Source organism: Denticeps clupeoides, chromosome 11, assembly GCF_900700375.1.
Source record: "Denticeps clupeoides chromosome 11, fDenClu1.1, whole genome shotgun sequence".
In the NCBI taxonomy this organism is placed as follows: domain Eukaryota; kingdom Metazoa; phylum Chordata; class Actinopteri; order Clupeiformes; family Denticipitidae; genus Denticeps; species Denticeps clupeoides.
Window position 1 is genome coordinate 16,321,593 of NC_041717.1, and position 18,074 is coordinate 16,339,666.

General features: G+C 45.8%; 2 protein-coding genes across 6 annotated transcripts; both read left to right on the forward strand.

Annotated features, from left to right (window-relative positions):
* Positions 1-4,318: 4,318 nt before the first annotated feature.
* On the forward strand, positions 4,319-13,072 carry tars1 (threonyl-tRNA synthetase 1). Its single transcript, XM_028995761.1, has 19 exons — positions 4,319-4,378; positions 4,779-4,859; positions 4,940-5,130; positions 5,461-5,584; positions 6,547-6,668; positions 7,192-7,309; positions 7,398-7,462; positions 7,890-7,968; positions 8,264-8,410; positions 9,346-9,444; positions 9,556-9,722; positions 10,752-10,914; positions 11,011-11,148; positions 11,554-11,631; positions 11,718-11,818; positions 12,011-12,115; positions 12,316-12,388; positions 12,470-12,584; positions 12,655-13,072. Exons 1-19 carry the CDS (start codon positions 4,319-4,321, stop codon positions 12,801-12,803), a joined length of 2,175 nt encoding a protein of 724 aa, XP_028851594.1. The 3' UTR covers positions 12,804-13,072.
* A 629-nt stretch (positions 13,073-13,701) lies between these two features.
* On the forward strand, positions 13,702-17,705 carry LOC114799275 (eukaryotic translation initiation factor 4 gamma 3-like). Of its 5 annotated transcripts, none has more exons than XM_028995784.1 (7): positions 13,702-15,978; positions 16,047-16,116; positions 16,203-16,360; positions 16,824-16,945; positions 17,023-17,081; positions 17,217-17,273; positions 17,403-17,705. In XM_028995784.1, the coding sequence occupies exon 1, from the start codon at positions 14,187-14,189 to the stop codon at positions 15,468-15,470; it is 1,284 nt and encodes a 427-aa protein (XP_028851617.1). In that variant the 5' UTR covers positions 13,702-14,186; the 3' UTR covers positions 15,471-15,978; positions 16,047-16,116; positions 16,203-16,360; positions 16,824-16,945; positions 17,023-17,081; positions 17,217-17,273; positions 17,403-17,705. The 5 variants fall into 5 exon arrangements, with proteins under 5 accessions (XP_028851617.1, XP_028851619.1, XP_028851621.1 ...); XM_028995786.1 differs by having other exon boundaries at positions 13,702-15,251; positions 15,354-16,116; XM_028995788.1 differs by having other exon boundaries at positions 13,702-14,881; positions 14,987-16,116.
* Positions 17,706-18,074: the final 369 nt, after the last annotated feature.

Here is an 18,074-nt window from a genome sequence, read left to right on the forward strand (position 1 = left end):
GGGGTATGAAGACCTGTAATCGAATCCTGAACTGCCAGGATGGTGCCACTGAGCAAGGTACCGTCCCCACACACTGCTCCCCGGGCGCCTTTCATTAGTTAAATGCAGAGGACACTTTTCATTGTGTCACCATGTGCTGTGCTGCCGTGTTTAAAAACCGCTTCACTTTCCCTTATTAAACTGTACTGTTAGTATATTTCTCTTGTACCATTCCATGTTTCATATCCTTAACAGAAGTATACTTCACAAATGCCACCAGCTTGATTTAGAATTTTAGATTCACAGTGGTACTAGAAATGTTTGTGAGCCCCTTCTGCATCTTTGCATAAATATGACCTAAAATGTTCTCAGATTTGGCAGGTCCGTTCCAAGCTTCAGCTAATTGGCTTCCGTTAATTGTAAAACCACAGGTATGTTGTGGAAGAGACGTGGGCGAACATGCCCCCTGCACTCAGACGTTTCTTCTGCGGTCTTAGAACAACTTCACGAATGCAACTAACCTTCAGCGGCATGAAATCCTCCTCCCTCCATCGACTGAAATAATGCCCTGCACAAGCAGATGACCTCAGTCATCCCATCGCACGCTGTGCAGGAATTTTTGATGTATTTTGATTCCTCCTCCTAACAGGGCAGGGAGTTAAGTGACTAAAGTGACTACATCCCTCATTACGCTCTCACCCTGTTCCCTGAAGGTCAACTTGCACGTTCAAACCAACGACAGCGTCACAATCAGCGTAGCCGGCGTCTGCCATTAAAACCTCACAGCCTAAAAAATCAATTAGGAGCAGGCAGGCCGTCTGGGCGACTAATAATCGTCCGCATGTAAAATGCCCTCACGACCAGTGGAAGGTTGAAGTTGGGGACAAGCTCCCCAGAACAAATCGCTGACGTCCGCTGGGCTAATTAACATAAGCCGCCAGGCTGTCCTTTGGATCTGGTGGTTTTGAAGGCTCCATCTGCAGTCACCTGCCAGAGCGAATCGCCAACAATGCCCTTTAAATGGCGGAATTAAAACACACAGGGCACACGCAAGCAAGGACCCTCTTTCATGGGACAAAGTTCAAAGACGAGGAGGGCACGGCGGATCTTCAGAAATCCCATTTCCCAAATCTTGCTTAACCCTTTTCATTTACAAAAAGCCTGAGAAATTGTGCTTTCGCTTTAACCTACAGCGAATGTAGAGGACATGTGCTGGAGACACAATATGTTTTTTCTCATTTTCATAGTCCAGGCACAGAGGGGACATCATCATAGATTTAGGGTTGTTAAGTTTCTAAGTCTAGTGGTCTAAGAAATGCGACAAGAGGAGGAGGTCCACTGTTACACACATACACACACACACACACACACACACACAACCAAATAAAGCATGCAAACAGTGCTTTTATTTACAGTGAGCTTACAGGTAAAATAAAACAGCGGACCCAGCACAGCTGCTAACAGGCTAACAACAGAGGGGTCTATCATACAAAACAACAAGATACACAAATGAGATCCCCAGTGGAGGATCTCATTTGCAGATCTCTGTGGACCCTGGGGACCTCCCAAAAGAGAAAGGGCCTAGCCGACCCTGGTAACCTCACAAACACCAGCTGAAGTCACTTTATATAGGTGTAGGTGACCAATAGGCAGATGGTAGGTGGAGCTGGTAGGCTTCAACTCCTCCCACTCGGTCAAACTAAAAGAGACAGGACACAAAAACCCAGCCAGACACACAGAACACGTGGGAGCATACGTCCAGGGACCTAACAAGGGTCTATTAAATGTTACAGAAAAGTTTAATTCATGAAGTGCATCACATTAGGATTCACTGTTAGATGCCACTGTTCAAAAATCAAGATGTTACATAAAAAAAGTGTGAAACACTTGATTAATCCTTATCACAGGCTCTTATTGTGGCACCAGCTAATAGTGGGGCCTTAACGTTGCGATTAGGACCTGTTTAAATGTGTGGTGCCTCCTCTCACTCCCCTGTCATTTCTTGAGTTTGTGTGCTACGTTCTGTGCACGTCTACGCTGCATTACAGTTTCTGTCCAGTACATACCCCGCGTGATAGTTGCTGTGTTTATGTTCCGGCCCTCAGCCACTTTGTTTTGTTCATTGTTAAATACTCACCCATTTCACCATGTCGTCCCCCTGTGCCTCCTGCTTTTCAGCGTTGCATTACAATTATTGTTTAGCTGGACACCACTAATATTAATATTGAATGCTGGCCATGATTTTAAACCTTCACACCTGTAAAAATATACATGCATAACATGCAAACACAAAGCAAAGATTGTTCACAGAAAAAGTACATTTACAGCAAAAATATGATAAAAGTGCTTTCATGATTGACATAAATTGTCGTTTATGACGTGAAAATATGCACGGCCATGAAGCAAAGGAAGTATGTTTGAGTGAAGGAACAAAATGCAACAAATAGAGAGGCAGTGACAGCAGCTTCTAGAAAACAGAAGCAGCTGTATGGAGGTGAGGGACTGTATGGACTGTGAACAGCCACATGTTCTAGAAAACGTCATTTCGCAGAGTCTTTCTTTTTAATGAAATCTGAAACTCTCTGGACTATCCACTCAATCCTCAAATTATCTACCAAAAATCAAAAAGATTTTATTGCCAGATTAATTCCTTCTTATACAGTCCTGAGACTTTGTATCTGCCAGCAGTAGCAAAATACCTACTTTTTATTAGTGCACCTAAAAAATATTTATTAATTTATAATTTAGATATTTGGCTGATGCTGAAATGTTGAAGGTTTAACTTTCTCAGTGAAATTAAAAAATATGACCTTTTACGACCTTTATGACCTTGTCTTGCTAGATGTGGTAGCTTCTTGGTGAATAAAAATCCATGTGTATTAATTCTCTGTACCATGTGTATTTCATTTTTATTTCTTTATGTGGTATAATTGTGCCATATTTACATGTGTTATACACACCCACGGATACAGCTAAATTTAAAATGGATAGAATGTCCATAGTTTTTTTTTTTTTTTTTAACTATATTATACAGAAGGAATATCAGCTCTAAACAGGGGCCATAAATTGGCAGGAACAAAACCAGACTTTTTACGCTTTCCTTAATGATCAGTGATCCTCGTTCACAACAGTGCTCAAATGACTTTCAGAGAGGTCCTAACAGCTGTACATTTGGCACTTAGGAACGCACGCCCTGCTGCCTTTCACCAAAGCCTGCTGAAGTTATTGGGGTCAGAAGAGATGAGATTGTGCCTTTGTTCCCACTTATAAGGCTGTGTCCCCAGATTTTATCATCACGCAGGACAGCCCTCAGCCCTCAGCACCATCCTGGACAGAGAGCCACCGAGACAGCAATCCCCCCCCCTCTTGAAAACATAAAACTTGAGGGATGTTTACTGCCCTTTCATCCAGTTCATTACACCACAGGTTATCAGACTGCTGGGCCCGTGACCTCATTCATTAATATAAATTGAATTTACAAGAAATATGGCAATGATGTCCTGGTGCCTTGAACATAGCTCTTTTCTGTGTGTAACATAAAGCTTGATTTGTATTATTTTTAGTACACCCTATGGAGGCCAGTCTTTTCTCCAGCTATGCAGTCCTGCTTTGTGTCACTGTTGCTATGGTTACCAGACATACAAATTCACTGATTCCAGAATACTGTTTCTTACTGTGTGGTGGAATTAAACTCAGTGAACAGGAGTATTTTTTTAATTAAGAAAGATACACACACACACACACACACACACACACACAATTGTAAAAGAGTATTATGATGCATAATATGATGCATAAACAGTCTGATGGTCTGATGGAAGAAACTGTCCCATAGTCTGCTTGTCCGGGACCGGATGCTGCAGTTTGACCAGTTTGTGAATGGATGGTCTGGGGTCTTTGATAATTTTCCTCACTCTCCTCAGCCTGGTGTAGAGGAGGTGAAATGATTGTGTAGGGAATAATAAATAAATACATAACCAGCAACCTGCTGGTTAAAATGTACACGTTCTGTCGTAGAAAAGCCCTCACTACAGGCAGGGTAGGATTTTCTGACGTTATCGCCTATAATGTCAGAACACCGGAAACTCAAATACGACAGGGCGGGATATTTTACGCACCCTCTGCGCGAAGTAAGGGGACAAAATCAATAAGCGCGTCTGTGATTGGCTGAACGACGCGTCCATCAACCAATCGCTGTGGGTTGCATCAGCAGCGCCCGTATCCGGCATATGTGCACGCCGGCGAGAGTCCTGTCCCCATCCGCTCCCCGAGCTAGTTCGAAGCTGTGAATTTGAGCGGAAATCGGACCTTCGGATAAGCTTGCTGTGGCCAGCTGGGAATGGAGGACGAGAAGGTCATGCAGCAGATGAAAGAGCTCCAAGTTGAAGAGGGAAAAAAGGTAGAGGAGCGTTTAGCCAAGAGGCTAATGCTAACAAGCCTTGCTGAACTGCAGGTTCAGTTGCTGTCATGGGTCATATTCTCATATTTTTATAAATCTAAAAAAAAAAAATCAGTGTATATTTTCATGTCGTCTTCAGTACGTCTGTGACGACCCAAAACGCAATTTGTTTCTACTATTTATGGGTTCAAGACTTCTCAAGGCTGTAAACTAATTCAATCACTCTGTTAAAAAAGAATGAAAAGCCAAACTTTTCCCTCCGTCCTTCTGCCTGACTGATCTGTGCCTCCTTCACCATCCTAATTCACCATCATGTTTGTGTTGCTTTATCTGCTCTGTGTTCATGGGTGGTGCTCTTGTTTGTTTTTGTGGTTCGTTTCTTACCTAAATCCGGTTCCAGGGTGGAACGCCAGGTGGCAAAGAAGGAGGGAAGAAGAAGGCCAAGGCGGCTGGAGGAGGAGAAGCAGCAGGCCGGGCCGAGGTGAGTGGCGTGCTCACGGGGTCCGACGCAGAAACGTTTTGGTGGCTTCTCATGTTCCAGGTCATGTTCCGCATCCTCAGCTGAGCCCCCTGCCCGAGTACATCGATGAACGCCTGGTGCTCTACAACCGGCTGAAGGCCGAGCATGACGCCCTGCTGGCGCGGAAGGCAGAGGGGGACAGTCGGCCAATCAAGATCACCCTGCCTGATGGGAAGGTGGTGGATGGGGAGTCGTGGAAGACCACCCCTTACCAAGTGGCCTGTGGGATCAGGTGAGCGTGGGCCTTTCAGCAGCTCACTCAGGACTATTTACATGAAATCTACATTTACGGTATTTATAAGACGCCCCCTGGGGACAGTCAGGGTTAAGTGTCTTGCTCAGGCACACAGTGACATTGATCTTTTGTGTTAACTACTAGGCTACTACCACCCTTCAGAACATGTAGGCAGAGCGTAAGGCAGGGCGTGCTGCTTGTGAAAGGATGTGTGTAATATGCCCATGATGCAATGAATGTTTTTGGAGCTCAAAATCCTGGAGGGAGAAAAGGATGTCAGGTCACCCTAACAAATGGATTATTTGTGCTGGTTAATTTCCCCCTCAGTCAGGGCCTGGCTGACAGCACGGTGGTGGCTAAAGTGAATAAGAACGTCTGGGACCTGGACAGACCGCTGGAGGAAGACTGTAGCCTGCAGCTGCTGAAGTTTGATGATGAGGAGGCTCAGGCTGTAAGTTGCACCAGTCGGAGATTTGTGGTCTTTGTGCAGAGCTGTGTAATAAGTAACTGGTGTGGCTTCCCCCACAATATCTTTTCCCTGAGCATTTTAAAGGAACAGTGCTAATCTAAGCCTTTAATTCATGCCGCAATTAATATGTCTGTTTTTGACAACTTTGTTTGATTCAGCATCTTATTATGTACAAATACCAAACACAAGGATAACTGTGTACACAACAAATAAGTAGGAGTGAACATTGTACAGTGCTCTGGCTACACTGCATTAAAGGTCCCCTATTATGTTTTTTTTTTTTTTTTTTTTTTGCTTTTATATAGGCCTTATTGGTCCCCCCCAATACTGTATCTGAAGTCTCTTTCCGAAAATCAGCCGTGGGGCAGAATTACAGCCACTTTGATCCAGTCCCACAATGAGATTCCCCCAGGACGCGCCAATTTGGTGTCTAGCTTTAATGATAATGAGGAGGGGAGAATGGCCTATAGAAGTTGAGGGGGCATTCATGGAAATGACCATCTGAGCTGCTGCTCTTTGAACGGCTAAGCAAAATGGCCGAGGCAAACTTTACAGCTATCGCAATTTCTCACCATTGCAGGACCACAGAGAGGCTGGGGAACTCATATTCATGTTAAATAATCTCCCAAAGTGAAATTTTCATAATAGGGGACCTTTCAATTACTGTGCGTACATTACATGACACTTGGCTGACGCTCTTATCCAGAGTGACTTAGTCATTAGTTACAGGTTCAGTTACCTTGTAATTAAGTGTTTAGATCTGGGAATGGCACTGAGTGGGTTTCAACCTGCAAGTTTTATCACCCAGTAGGGGAGTAGACACCACAACGTGTCTGGTTTAAAGTGAAAGTGATTGCTTTTGTCATTGTGATACAGAACACGGTGACGCAACGAAATATCCTCTGCATTGTTAAATGAAATATTGGGCTTGTTTCCCTCCTCAGGTCTACTGGCACTCCAGTGCCCACATCATGGGAGAAGCCATGGAGAGGGTTTACGGGGGTTGCTTGTGCTACGGGCCGCCCATCGAGAACGGCTTTTACTACGACATGTTCCTGGATAACGAGTAGGTCGCCTGGAACCCTGGTCACCTGCTCTGTTTAAAGTCTGTCTGTTCTGATGAAATCTTACAGAACCCGCAGGGCATGATTTTAATATCGTTTAGAAATCTAAATCATTTAAAATGAAACTAACACTGCTTGAGAATTTTTTACTGTTGCAATTAAATATTCAGGCTAATTAAGGGCATTTTAAAAAGTATTTCTTAAAAGAATTTAAGCAGCTTATTTGAATCCTAATAAAAGATTGTGACCTTCTTTTGACTGTCCAGTAGAGAAAGTTTGTGATTAATGCTGAGAAGAGGTTTTATGGTAATTATGCTGTCAGGTGGCCACTGCTGTTTATGATTTTCCTTCTGCTGGTGTGTTGCCCGGTCCAGCACTGCGTTTCTTTGGCTTTCCTTCGTTCCGGGGGCTAAATTGGTCCCTTTTTCCCACAGTGACAAGTTCATGTTTTATTAATGAAGTTTAACCTTTGTTGGGTGATAAAAAATGGTCCCGTTTCTGCCTCCTTGTTCTCTCCCCTGTCAGAGGCGTATCCAGTAACGACTTCCCCTGCCTGGAGAACTTGTGTAAAAAGATCATCAAGGAGAAACAGCCCTTTGAGAGGCTGGAAGTGAAGAAGGAGACGCTGCTCGAGATGTTCAAGGTAACCCATAGGAGGAGAATGTAAAGTCTGTTCCTGATGAGAGATGTTTCTATTTAATGCAGAACCTTCTCTTTTTCTTTCCCCATAGTACAACAAGTTTAAATGCAGGATCCTGAATGAGAAAGTCACAACTCCGACTACTACGGTTTACAGGTAATGTGTACTGCAGTAACTTATCAGAGCCGCAGCACGTGAATGTGTTTGCCAGGCATCAATATTGGTCAGAGTTAATCTGAAACTCTTTTTCAGAGTTACGGCTCTACTTTTGTAATTTCGTTCTGAACAAAAGTAGTAGCTGAGGAGTGGTGAAAACCCTGCAAGCTGATTGGTCAGGGAGAACAACACAAATACTAATGCTAACCTGTGTGTTGTGTGTGTGTGTATATATATACACACACACACACACACACACTATTTTCCCTTATTATATGACAATGGCTATAACTGATTTGAGGAGATCAGCATAATCACAAGGAATTTACACAAGACTGGTGCTAATGAAGAGCTGTGATCATTTTGTACTGTGATACGGAGTCTAAATGATTATTTAAAAAAAAAAAAAAAAATTTATATCCAATAGGTGCGGCCCTTTGATTGACCTCTGTAGGGGTCCCCATGTCAGACATACTGGAAAAATTAAAGCCTTGAAGATCCATAAGGTATGATCTGTACTATATTCTTTGTGAGACCATGCATTGTTGTGACGAAATTTGATTGCCAGTGATGGTGGTTTCTACCTCATTTCTTTTTATTGGATTATTATTCATGAACCGATTTGTATAATGAGACAATCTCTATCATCAAATTCATGTCTTCTAGTTTGCTTCATGCAAGTAATCTGGAATAAAAGCCTGTGTCCCTTGAGTATTCCTATAGGTGTTAATACTTACTGAAGTAGTGTTTGCTGTATTTAATGTAAAATTTGCAAACAATTTCTACATGTGACAATTCCAGAATTCCTCCACGTACTGGGAAGGGAAGGCTGATATGGAGACGTTGCAGAGGATCTATGGAATCTCATTTCCCGATGCCAAAATGCTGAAGGACTGGGAGAAGTTCCAGGAAGAGGCCAAGAACCGAGATCACCGCAAACTTGGCCGGGTACGATGTTTTCCGACCTGTCCAGAGTGATTCCTCATAAAGTCAGCCAGACTTTTATTTGGCATATTTTGGGCTAAGTAGCAATACAGGGTACATCAGTACTGTTCTTGTCTCCTAAAATGGAAATAGGTTATATGTGCAATTGGCATCAGACACCCTTGTCTTATTTGTCAGATGCCCTTATTCAGAGTGACTTAGTCAGTAGTTACAGGGACCGTCCCCTTGGAGGACACTCAGGGTTAAGAGTCTTGCTCAGGGAAACAATGGTGGGGTTTGTAAGTGGGGTTTGAACCTGTGACTCTGTGATCTGCCCTTTGTGTTGAGCTAGGGGGCAGTGGTGGCGGCCCCATAATCAGATGGTTGCACCGAGGTGCCCACTGCTCACTAAGGGTGATGGTTAAAAGCAGAGGACACATTTTGTTGAGTCACCGTGTGCTGTGCTGTGTATCACAATGACAACCCCTTCACTTTCATAGGCGAGCGTGTTACCCGCTAGGCTACCACCTCACCTTCAGACCCTTCAGATTTGTCTGCAGTGGGTGAACCGCCAGTGACTCTCTTACTGTTAATTTGTTACCGCGGTAATAACCTCGGGCGAGGGCCAGGCCGCGCATCTGTACATGCCGCCACGGTGATAACGAGTGCGGCTGCCAGCTGTCGGCTGTGCCACATCCCCGTGTGGGGGGCCATCCCTGTGCCCGGGCATGGGCTGCCAGACACAGAGGGTGGTACAATGACACTGGATAGTGTGTGTGTTTCGGGGGAGGGGCGTGGTGGATTGTTCCATAAAGCCTTCAGACGCCTACTGCCGTAACGTACCATCTGCCGGTGCGGGGCTCATGGGGACCCGGGGAGCGCTTTGTCACTAATCTGACCTGTTTGTGCTCCTCACCGGGCCGACGCCCCTCGGTTGTAACGCTCTGCTGTGTTAACAGGAGCAAGACCTCTTCTTCTTCCACGACCTGAGCCCCGGCAGCTGCTTCTTCCTGCCGAAGGGAGCGTACATCTACAACTCCCTCATCGAGTTCATCAGAGTAAGTCACGTGACTGCTGTCCCATCATGCCCCACTGTACTACACCAGCTGCACTAAGCACCAATAACGGGCTGCCGCAAGTTGACACTTGAGCACTACTTTGCTGGACAGAGTGAATACAGGATGCGAGGCTTCCAGGAAGTGGTCACGCCCAACATCTACAACAGCAAACTGTGGCAGACGTCTGGCCACTGGCAGCACTACAGCGAGAACATGTTCTCCTTTGAAGTGGAGAAGGAGACCTTCGCCCTCAAGCCCATGAACTGCCCGGGTCATTGGTAAGATGCAATCCATGCTGCTGTGGTCAGCTGACTCTGGGTCAGGGAATTTTTGGAATATGAGGGAATTTCAGTAAAGGCATTTCCAGACGCAGAATTTGATCACTTGAGTGGCAAGTCAGGGAATTATCAGAGAATTCTGTTAATAGCATATAGTGCAGCAGCCAAAACCCGATGTGTATTTACGCACCTTTGATCCCAGTGAGGGTTTTGCTCAAAACTACAAATGTGCAATGTTCTAGAATGCAAAATCTTTGCAAAGTGATTGTGATACAAAGCACACGGTGACACAACAAAATGTGTCCTCTGCTTTTAACCATCACCCTTGGTGAGCAGTGGGCAGCCATGACAGGCACCCGGGGAGCGGTGTGTGGGGACGGTGCTTTGCTCAGTGGCACCTTGGCGGATCGGGATTCGAACCGGCGGGTCCGCTTCCTTAACCAGACAACTGTAAATTTTAAGATATTTGGCTTGAAAATTAAGGATTATAAGGACTGACTCGGTAGAGGATCTCATGGGTGGAGTTGAGTTTCTTGTTTATTCCATTCAACACGCCAAGCTGCCGATTTTCAACAACAATGACTTAAACGCCATTTGAGTTCAATAACATGTACATTTACAGCATTTATCAGACGCCCTTATCCAGAGCGACTTACAATCAGTAGTTACAGGGACAGTCCCCCTGGAGCAACTTAGGGTTAAGTGTCTTGCTCAGGGACACAATGGTAGTAAGTGGGATTCGAACCCGGGTCTTCTGGTTCATAGGCGAGTGTGTTACCCACTAGGCTACTACCACCTTTATTCCATTCAACACGCCAAGCTGCCGATTTTCAACAACAATGACTTAAACGCCATTTGAGTTCTATAACCATTTCAAAGGCCCTTTCAGCACCCAAAATTTATATTGGACGTTTCTTTATACGGGAGTTGATGGAAATTCTGCTTTTTGGTCTTGGAAAAGTCAGGGAATGTTAAGTCTGACTTACAGTGGGAACGCTGGAGTTAATTAGCCTCCGTTCTCTCCCCCAGTCTCATGTTTGACCACCGGCCGCGCTCCTGGAGGGAGTTGCCATTGCGGATGGCTGACTTTGGAGTCCTCCATCGTAACGAGCTGTCGGGCGCGCTCACCGGCCTGACCCGCGTACGCCGCTTCCAGCAGGACGACGCCCACATTTTCTGCACCATGGACCAGGTGACTTGACCAACGAGGGGAGACGAACCTGTTGATGCCTGGTGATGCCAGGGGGTCGTTGACTTTTATTTCTGCTTCTGCTCATATGTCCACAAGATAGAGGAAGAGATCAAAGGATGCCTGGACTTCCTGCGCACCGTCTACGACGTGTTCGGCTTCACCTTCAAACTGAACCTGTCCACCAGGCCAGAGAAGTTTCTGGGTGAGGTGGAGGTCTGGAACCAGGCGGAAAAGGTACAGCCGATCCCATGCCACGGCAGGAAAGTGTGTAGAAAAGGTCACTCCCACACATGAGATACAGACGTATCGAAAAAAAAAAAGACTGTCATTGTGAAACACTGCAGCACAGCACACAGTGACACAATGAAATGTGTCCTCTGCTTTTAACCATCACCCTTGGTGAGCAGTGGGCAGTCAGTTCGAGATTCGAACCGGCCACCTTCCCTATATGGTCCATATGGGTCAGTTTCCTTATGCGCTAGGCCAATGTCTCTTATTTCGTTTTCCCTAACTAAATGGCATATCACTGATGTTGTACAAGTTATTGTATGTGATCTGTAATGTTTTAAGTATGTGCATAGTTTTAATGAAATTGTTTAGTGTGTAAAGTGTATTCAGTGGTGCTTTATTTGTTTCCAGCAACTGGAGAACAGCCTGAATGAGTTTGGAGAGAAGTGGGTGCTGAATCCAGGAGACGGGGCCTTTTATGGGCCGAAGGTAGAAATTTTCTAATGGCTCCCTCACGCAAATAAGCCTGGTGCTTTGTGAATGTTGCCCTTCATCGCAATCTTGTCATTGATCAGATCGACATTCAGATCAAGGACGCCATTGGTCGATACCACCAGTGTGCCACGATCCAGCTAGACTTCCAACTGCCCATCCGCTTCAACCTCACCTTTGTCAGGTACCCTCTGCTTTGGGCAATTTATATTTTGTTTTTCATGTGATTTCTTTTCTCAGTAGTTCACTGAAGAGACAGAAACGTTTTTTCCCCACATAACTTACAGTGACCCCAAGTGGTCAAATCAGGGAACTACATATATTTCTATATTGTGAACAGAACTAAACTGTGACCAAATTATGTCTGTTTTTGAAGCCATGATGGGGATGACAAGAAGCGGCCAGTGATCATCCACAGAGCCATCCTGGGCTCCGTGGAGAGGATGATTGCCATCCTGACAGAAAACTACGGTGGAAAGTGGTACGTCTGAGCAAGCTTCAATAACCTGCGGCAGGGACATGGTGACATGGAGGAATTAGCAGGTTGTGGCCCCACCTCCAAAATTGTCAGGGTGGGGCTATGGCTTACTTTGTCCTACATTCTCATCACTATTACAAATGATGAAATTTGATTTAGAGTAAGGCGTGTGTATGGTGATGCTGTAACTCCTCCCCTGTCAGGCCTCTGTGGCTGTCTCCTCGTCAGGTGATGGTCGTGCCTGTTGGACCAACGTGCGAAGAATATGCTCAAAGGGTAAAAAAAAAAGAAAAGATCTTACCAGAATCTTGCATACTTTGCGCACACCTGACCACGCGCACTGGCTCCGCCCATCAGGTACGGCAGGAGTTTCACAGCGCTGGACTGATGACTGACGTGGACCTGGATCCTGGCTGCACCCTCAACAAGAAGATCAGGAACGCCCAGCTGGCGCAGTACAACTTCATCCTGGGTGAGTGACCTTTGAACTTTGAACCTCGGTGCGTTCCGCAGCACTGTGACGTTACCTTGCTCCTGCTCAGTGGTCGGGGAGAAGGAGAAGGCCAGCGACACGGTGAACGTGCGCACGCGCGACAACAAAGTGCACGGCGAGCGCACCGTCAGCGACTGCATCGAGCGGCTGAAGCAGCTGAAGGCCGGCCGCGCCCGAAACGCCGAGGAGGACTTCTGAGTCGGGATGGATTTCCTATGAGCAGCGACCTGGATTTTATCCCCAACTCTGTTCTCTCTGGCATCTTGTTTTGTGTGGAACGACAATTTTTAAAAATTTGTTTATACGTTAACAGAAAAAAGATGTTGTGCGTTCTGTATGGATCTTTGTCACATCTCTTGCGGGTTTTTACTTCTGCGCTCATCGCCTGGTCCACTTCACCTAGGGCTTCATTTCCATGTTTAATAAAACCAGTTTTTCAGCAATAAAGATCTGCTTCTAAATATAAATGTGATCGTATTACTACTGTACGCAGTCACAGACATTCAACTGACCTTTATGAACGATTAGTGACGCGTTAACAAACAGAAGTCATCAGTAAGTAGTCATCAGGCAAGTAACTGCGCACCAGCGATGCTCGGGGTTCAAGCTGATTTTTATTACACACAGTACAGGCCAAAGATTTGGACACAACTTCTCATTCAATGTGTTTTCTTTATTTTCATGACCATTTACATTGGTTGATTCTCACTGAAGGCATAAAAACTATGAATGAACACATGTGGAGTTACGTACTTAACAAAAAGTGGAGACCTGACCTCCACAGTCACCGGACCTGAACCCAGTCGAGATGGTTTGGGGTGAGCTGGACCGCAGAGTGAAGACAAAGGGGCCAACAAGTGCTAAACACCTCTGGGAACTCCTTCAAGACTGTTGGAAAAGCATTTCAGGTGACGAAGAGTGTGCAAAGCAGTAATCAGAGCAAACGGTGGCTATTTTGAAGAAACTAGAATATAAAACGTGTTTTCTGTAATTTCACATTTTTGTGTTAAGTACATAACTCCACATGTGTTCATTCATAGTTTTGATGCCTTCAGTGAGAATCAACCAACGTAAATGGTCCTGAAAATAAAGAAAACACATTGAATGAGAAGGCGTGTCCAAACTTTTGGCCTGTACTGTATATATTTGTCCAAACCTCAGCGCCTGATTTTATTAAACTAGTCATGACAAAACTGTGTCAGCAGGGGGCGCAGAGGCACAAATTCTAATTTAACAGTTGGGGGAAAAAAATTGATTTATAAACAAAACAAAAATTCCCGCCAACACGTTCAGACATGACAGGTTACCATGACAACCGTAAACAAAACACAGAGTCCTGATTGGACGAGGAGCTCTTAATTAAATAAAACGTGTTAAAAAGTTTCAGTCGCTTGCCAACCTCACTTGACTGCTTGCGGCCGCTCGCTTTCAAGCCTTTTTCTCGAAATCTCGAACTGCTACATTTTTATTGTTAATTCTATTGCTTCTTACAACCTTCTACAATTTTAACTCGCTTTTTCTTCCAGGATACTGTAGTTGCGTGTTATTGTTGTGTTATTAACACTTTTTCTTTTCAGCACCATGAGCGCTCCTCCCCGAGACCAATTCGGGCTCCACCGGGCTGAAAAGCCCTGGCGGCCGAAAAGGATGATGGCGACGCGCGGCCTTGTGAGCGGAACGCGGCGGCTGCTGCTCCACCTCCGCACGGCGCTGAACAAGATCACCGAGCGCAACTTCCACCGGCAGGTGGAGAAGGTGGTGGCGCTCAACATCACCACCAAGGAGCGGCTGCTGCTGGTGGTCGACGCCGTGCTGACCAAGGCCGTCACGGAGCCCAAGTTCTCCGGGGTCTACGCGCAGCTGTGCGCCGACCTGCAGCGGCTCCGCGTCCCCGGAGCCGACGCGACCTTCGCCGGCCTCCTGCTGAGCCGCGTCTGGAGGGAGTTCCGCGGGGAGCCGGGACGAGCAGGCGGAGCCCCGCAGCGCCAACTGGGGCTCGTCAGGTTCATCGCGGAGCTCTTCAAGGTGAACCTGGTGGCGGAGACCATCGTTCACAGCGGCATCCAGCGGCTTCTCCAGGACCCCACCGCGGCGAGCCTGGAGTGCCTGTGCGGCCTGCTGCCGCGCGTCTGCCACGCCCTGGAGAGGTCTCGCGTGGAGCGCTACCTCCAGGAGGTGGAGGAGTTCGTGGGGCCGAGGAGGAGGAGGAGGACCTCGTTCCAGCTGCGCTTCAGGCTGCAGGACACGCTGGACGAGTGCAGCCTCCGGCTCCGCAGGCAGGAGAAGGCGGTGAGCAGGGAGCTTCCGGTGGAGGGAAGGCCTCTGTGGGCCATGGATGGAGAGCAGGAGTCTGTGAGCCGGGAGGAGAAGGCGGTGAGCAGGCAGGAGAAGGCGGTGAGCACGGAGCGTCCGGTGGAGGGAAGGCGGCTGTGGGCCATGGATGGAGAGCAGGAGTCTGTGAGCCGGGAGGAGAAGGCGGTGAGCACGGAGCGTCCGGTGGAGGGTAGGCGGCTGTGGGCCATGGATGGAGAGCAGGAGTCTGTGAGCCGGGAGGTGAAGGTGGTGAGCAGGGAGGTGAAGGCGGTGAGCAGGGAGCGTCCGGTGGAGGGTAGGCCTCTGTGGGCCATGGATGGAGAGCAGGAGTCTGTGAGCCGGGAGGAGAAGGCGGTGAGCAGGGAGCGTCCGGTGGAGGGTAGGCCTCTGTGGGCCATGGATGAAGTGGAGTTGGTGCACAGGGAGGTGAAGGTGGTGAGCAGGGAGCGTCCGGTGGAGGGTAGGCCTCTGTGGGCCATGGATGAAGTGGAGTTGGTGCGCAGGCAGGTGAAGGCGCGTCTGGGCCCGAGAACAGCGCCATGCTGCGTTTAAACGCTCCACTTTGTTTATTTCAATTTATTACTTCCAATTGGCAGCGAGCAAAATTTACACGTGACGGTCGTATAGAAGATAAATACATTAGTCTATTTATTTCAATCATTTAAATATTTTAAGCTAATTGGCAACAACTAGATCAATTAACATGAGAGATGCGACGTGACCAGGCCTAGAATAAAATAAGCAGAGCGATAATTACACAAATTAAAATTAGAATAGTATTAGTAGTAGTAATCCTTTTGTATCCTGTAGTTTTAGTAGTTAATAGTAATAGTATTGTAGAATACACTCGGAGGCTGGTTAACTGGGGAGAAAACTCCCCCAAAGCCAAAAACATCCGGTTCAAAGCAAACCTCTGGACAGACGGCTGAACATCTTTACCACGTTCCTCGTCTCCCCCTTTCTGCTCTCATCCGTGGCCCACCCACTACCTTTTTTCCACCAAATGAAGGTGAACCAAAGCAACAGCATTGTGGTTACCGGGAGGGCGAAGTGGAAATTGGTGAGTATTGCCCTGGACCTCCAACTCCAGTTAATTTGAGTGTAATGTTCCCTCATTTCTTTCTACAGGTGACTTGGGAGCAGCAGTCAGCTTCGGCGACATCCACAGAAGAAGCGAACTCTCCGGTGTTCCCCACTGGTGGGTCCTCCTGAGAGGAAGGAACTACTGAGTGCCTTGGTCTCTTTTCCAGACCTCATGTGTATATATGTTTGTGGTTTGTATAGGATGGCCCGGAGGTGATTGTCGCCGTGACCATAGGACCTTTCAACTGCCTTTGTCACATCCGGTCACTGGGCATCACCGCTATTGAAATGGCAGAAGAGCCGCCTCCCAATACCGATATGGACCAGGAAATGTAATCCAGGAGCAGTAACCATCACTGGTGAGTCCATTTTATGGGTGACGGAAAAATTCATTCAGCAAAAACCTCGAACTCTTACACACATTCAGTAATCCTGTAGCCTCATGGTGGCGCTGCTGGATAAGATGGAGGAGGAGAGGCAGATTGGGACTGAGAGACACTCATCAGAACATGGGGTTTCATTTGGTCCGCTGACTAAAACAGTCCAGACCTGCTTTTATTCTTCTGAACAGGTCCGCTGTCTCGTCCTCTTGTTCTGCTATAATGCTGTGATAGTAGAATTGACAGAAGGAAAGAAGGTTCTATGGGTGTGGGGTGGATAATTTGAGCTAAAGCAAAATGTTCTCTCATATGGTCCAGTGTGTTGCATGTCTTGATCACAGAAAATGAGGAAAATAACAAGAGAAGAGAACATCCAAAACCTGTTCTTAGTAGGAATTAATACATTGTTCATAGTAAATCATTTTCTGCCATCCTTCCTAAGAAAACCAGGCAGGCAGTCATTCCCGAGGACCAGGAGAAGGAGGAGGAGAGGCAGATTGGGACTGAGAACCACTCACCAGAACAACATGGGGTGGCATTTGGCCTGCTGACTAAAACTAACAGGTAATAAATACCCTGTCATGTCCTGCCCCAATCTCTTTCTGGTCAATTCTGAATTTATTTCTGGCTGTGTGTTGCAGGATGTGCCCAGAAACACGGACACCTCTTCTGTCTACAGTCCTGTAGCCAATGGCAGCAGGTCTTTCATTTTCTTTTGCATCAGTTTGCTGAGTGTATACTCTGTGCGCCCCACCACTGGCACAAGAAAAGGTGACATGAGAGGGGGGAATAGGAATATATGTCGAGATGTTGATGTGAATGTTTCTGTGTTTAGACATCCTGGATAAGCTTTGCTGTCAATGCTGATTTGTGGAAACATGACCTACAATGGGTAATTATATTAAATTCAACAAATTATATTTCCAGATACGTTGATTAATCCAGATAGATTGCTTAAAGCACATAATGAAAAAAGAAATATGTAAACATTTTATTTGACATGTTTTTTTTAAATGTTCAGATTTCCTGCAACAGTTGCAACAAGTGGTTCCATCAGGGATGCGTCAACTCTCCAGCAGTGGACAAAGAATAGCTCTGTCCTGTTTGCATTGTCTAAAGTGTTGTAAATTAATGTAAAGCGTTCTCATTGTTTTTTTTTATTTTGTTGTGTTGAATTTTTTTTATACTTTATTTATATTTCTGCTGTATGTTCAATTGATCTTATTAAAATTGTACATAGTTCCATTTTGAATTTGAATTAAATTATTTTAATTGAATTGCTGTTGCATAAACTTGTGAATTTATATTTAAGAAATTATATTTAACCCACATTACACTATTTATCAATATGAATATCTTTAAACATTTGAAATGTTAATTTTGGATTGAGATTTTTTTGAATGCTCATAGATTCCCTATCTGACAAATATTTTGTCAAATTAAATTGTAAAATATTTATCAGGATTTGTGTGTATTTTGAAATTCTGCAATAAATTGTCCTTCCACTGTTACATACTGACTGGTTATTGTGTTTAAATGTGGCTCTGTTAAAGAGGAGGGGTCCAGTTCACCTTCATTTCCATGTCTAATAAAATCAGTTCCTCAGCAATAAAGATCTGTTTCTAAATATAAATGTGATCGTATTACTACTGTACGCAGTCACAGACATTCAACTGACAATTAGTGATGCGTT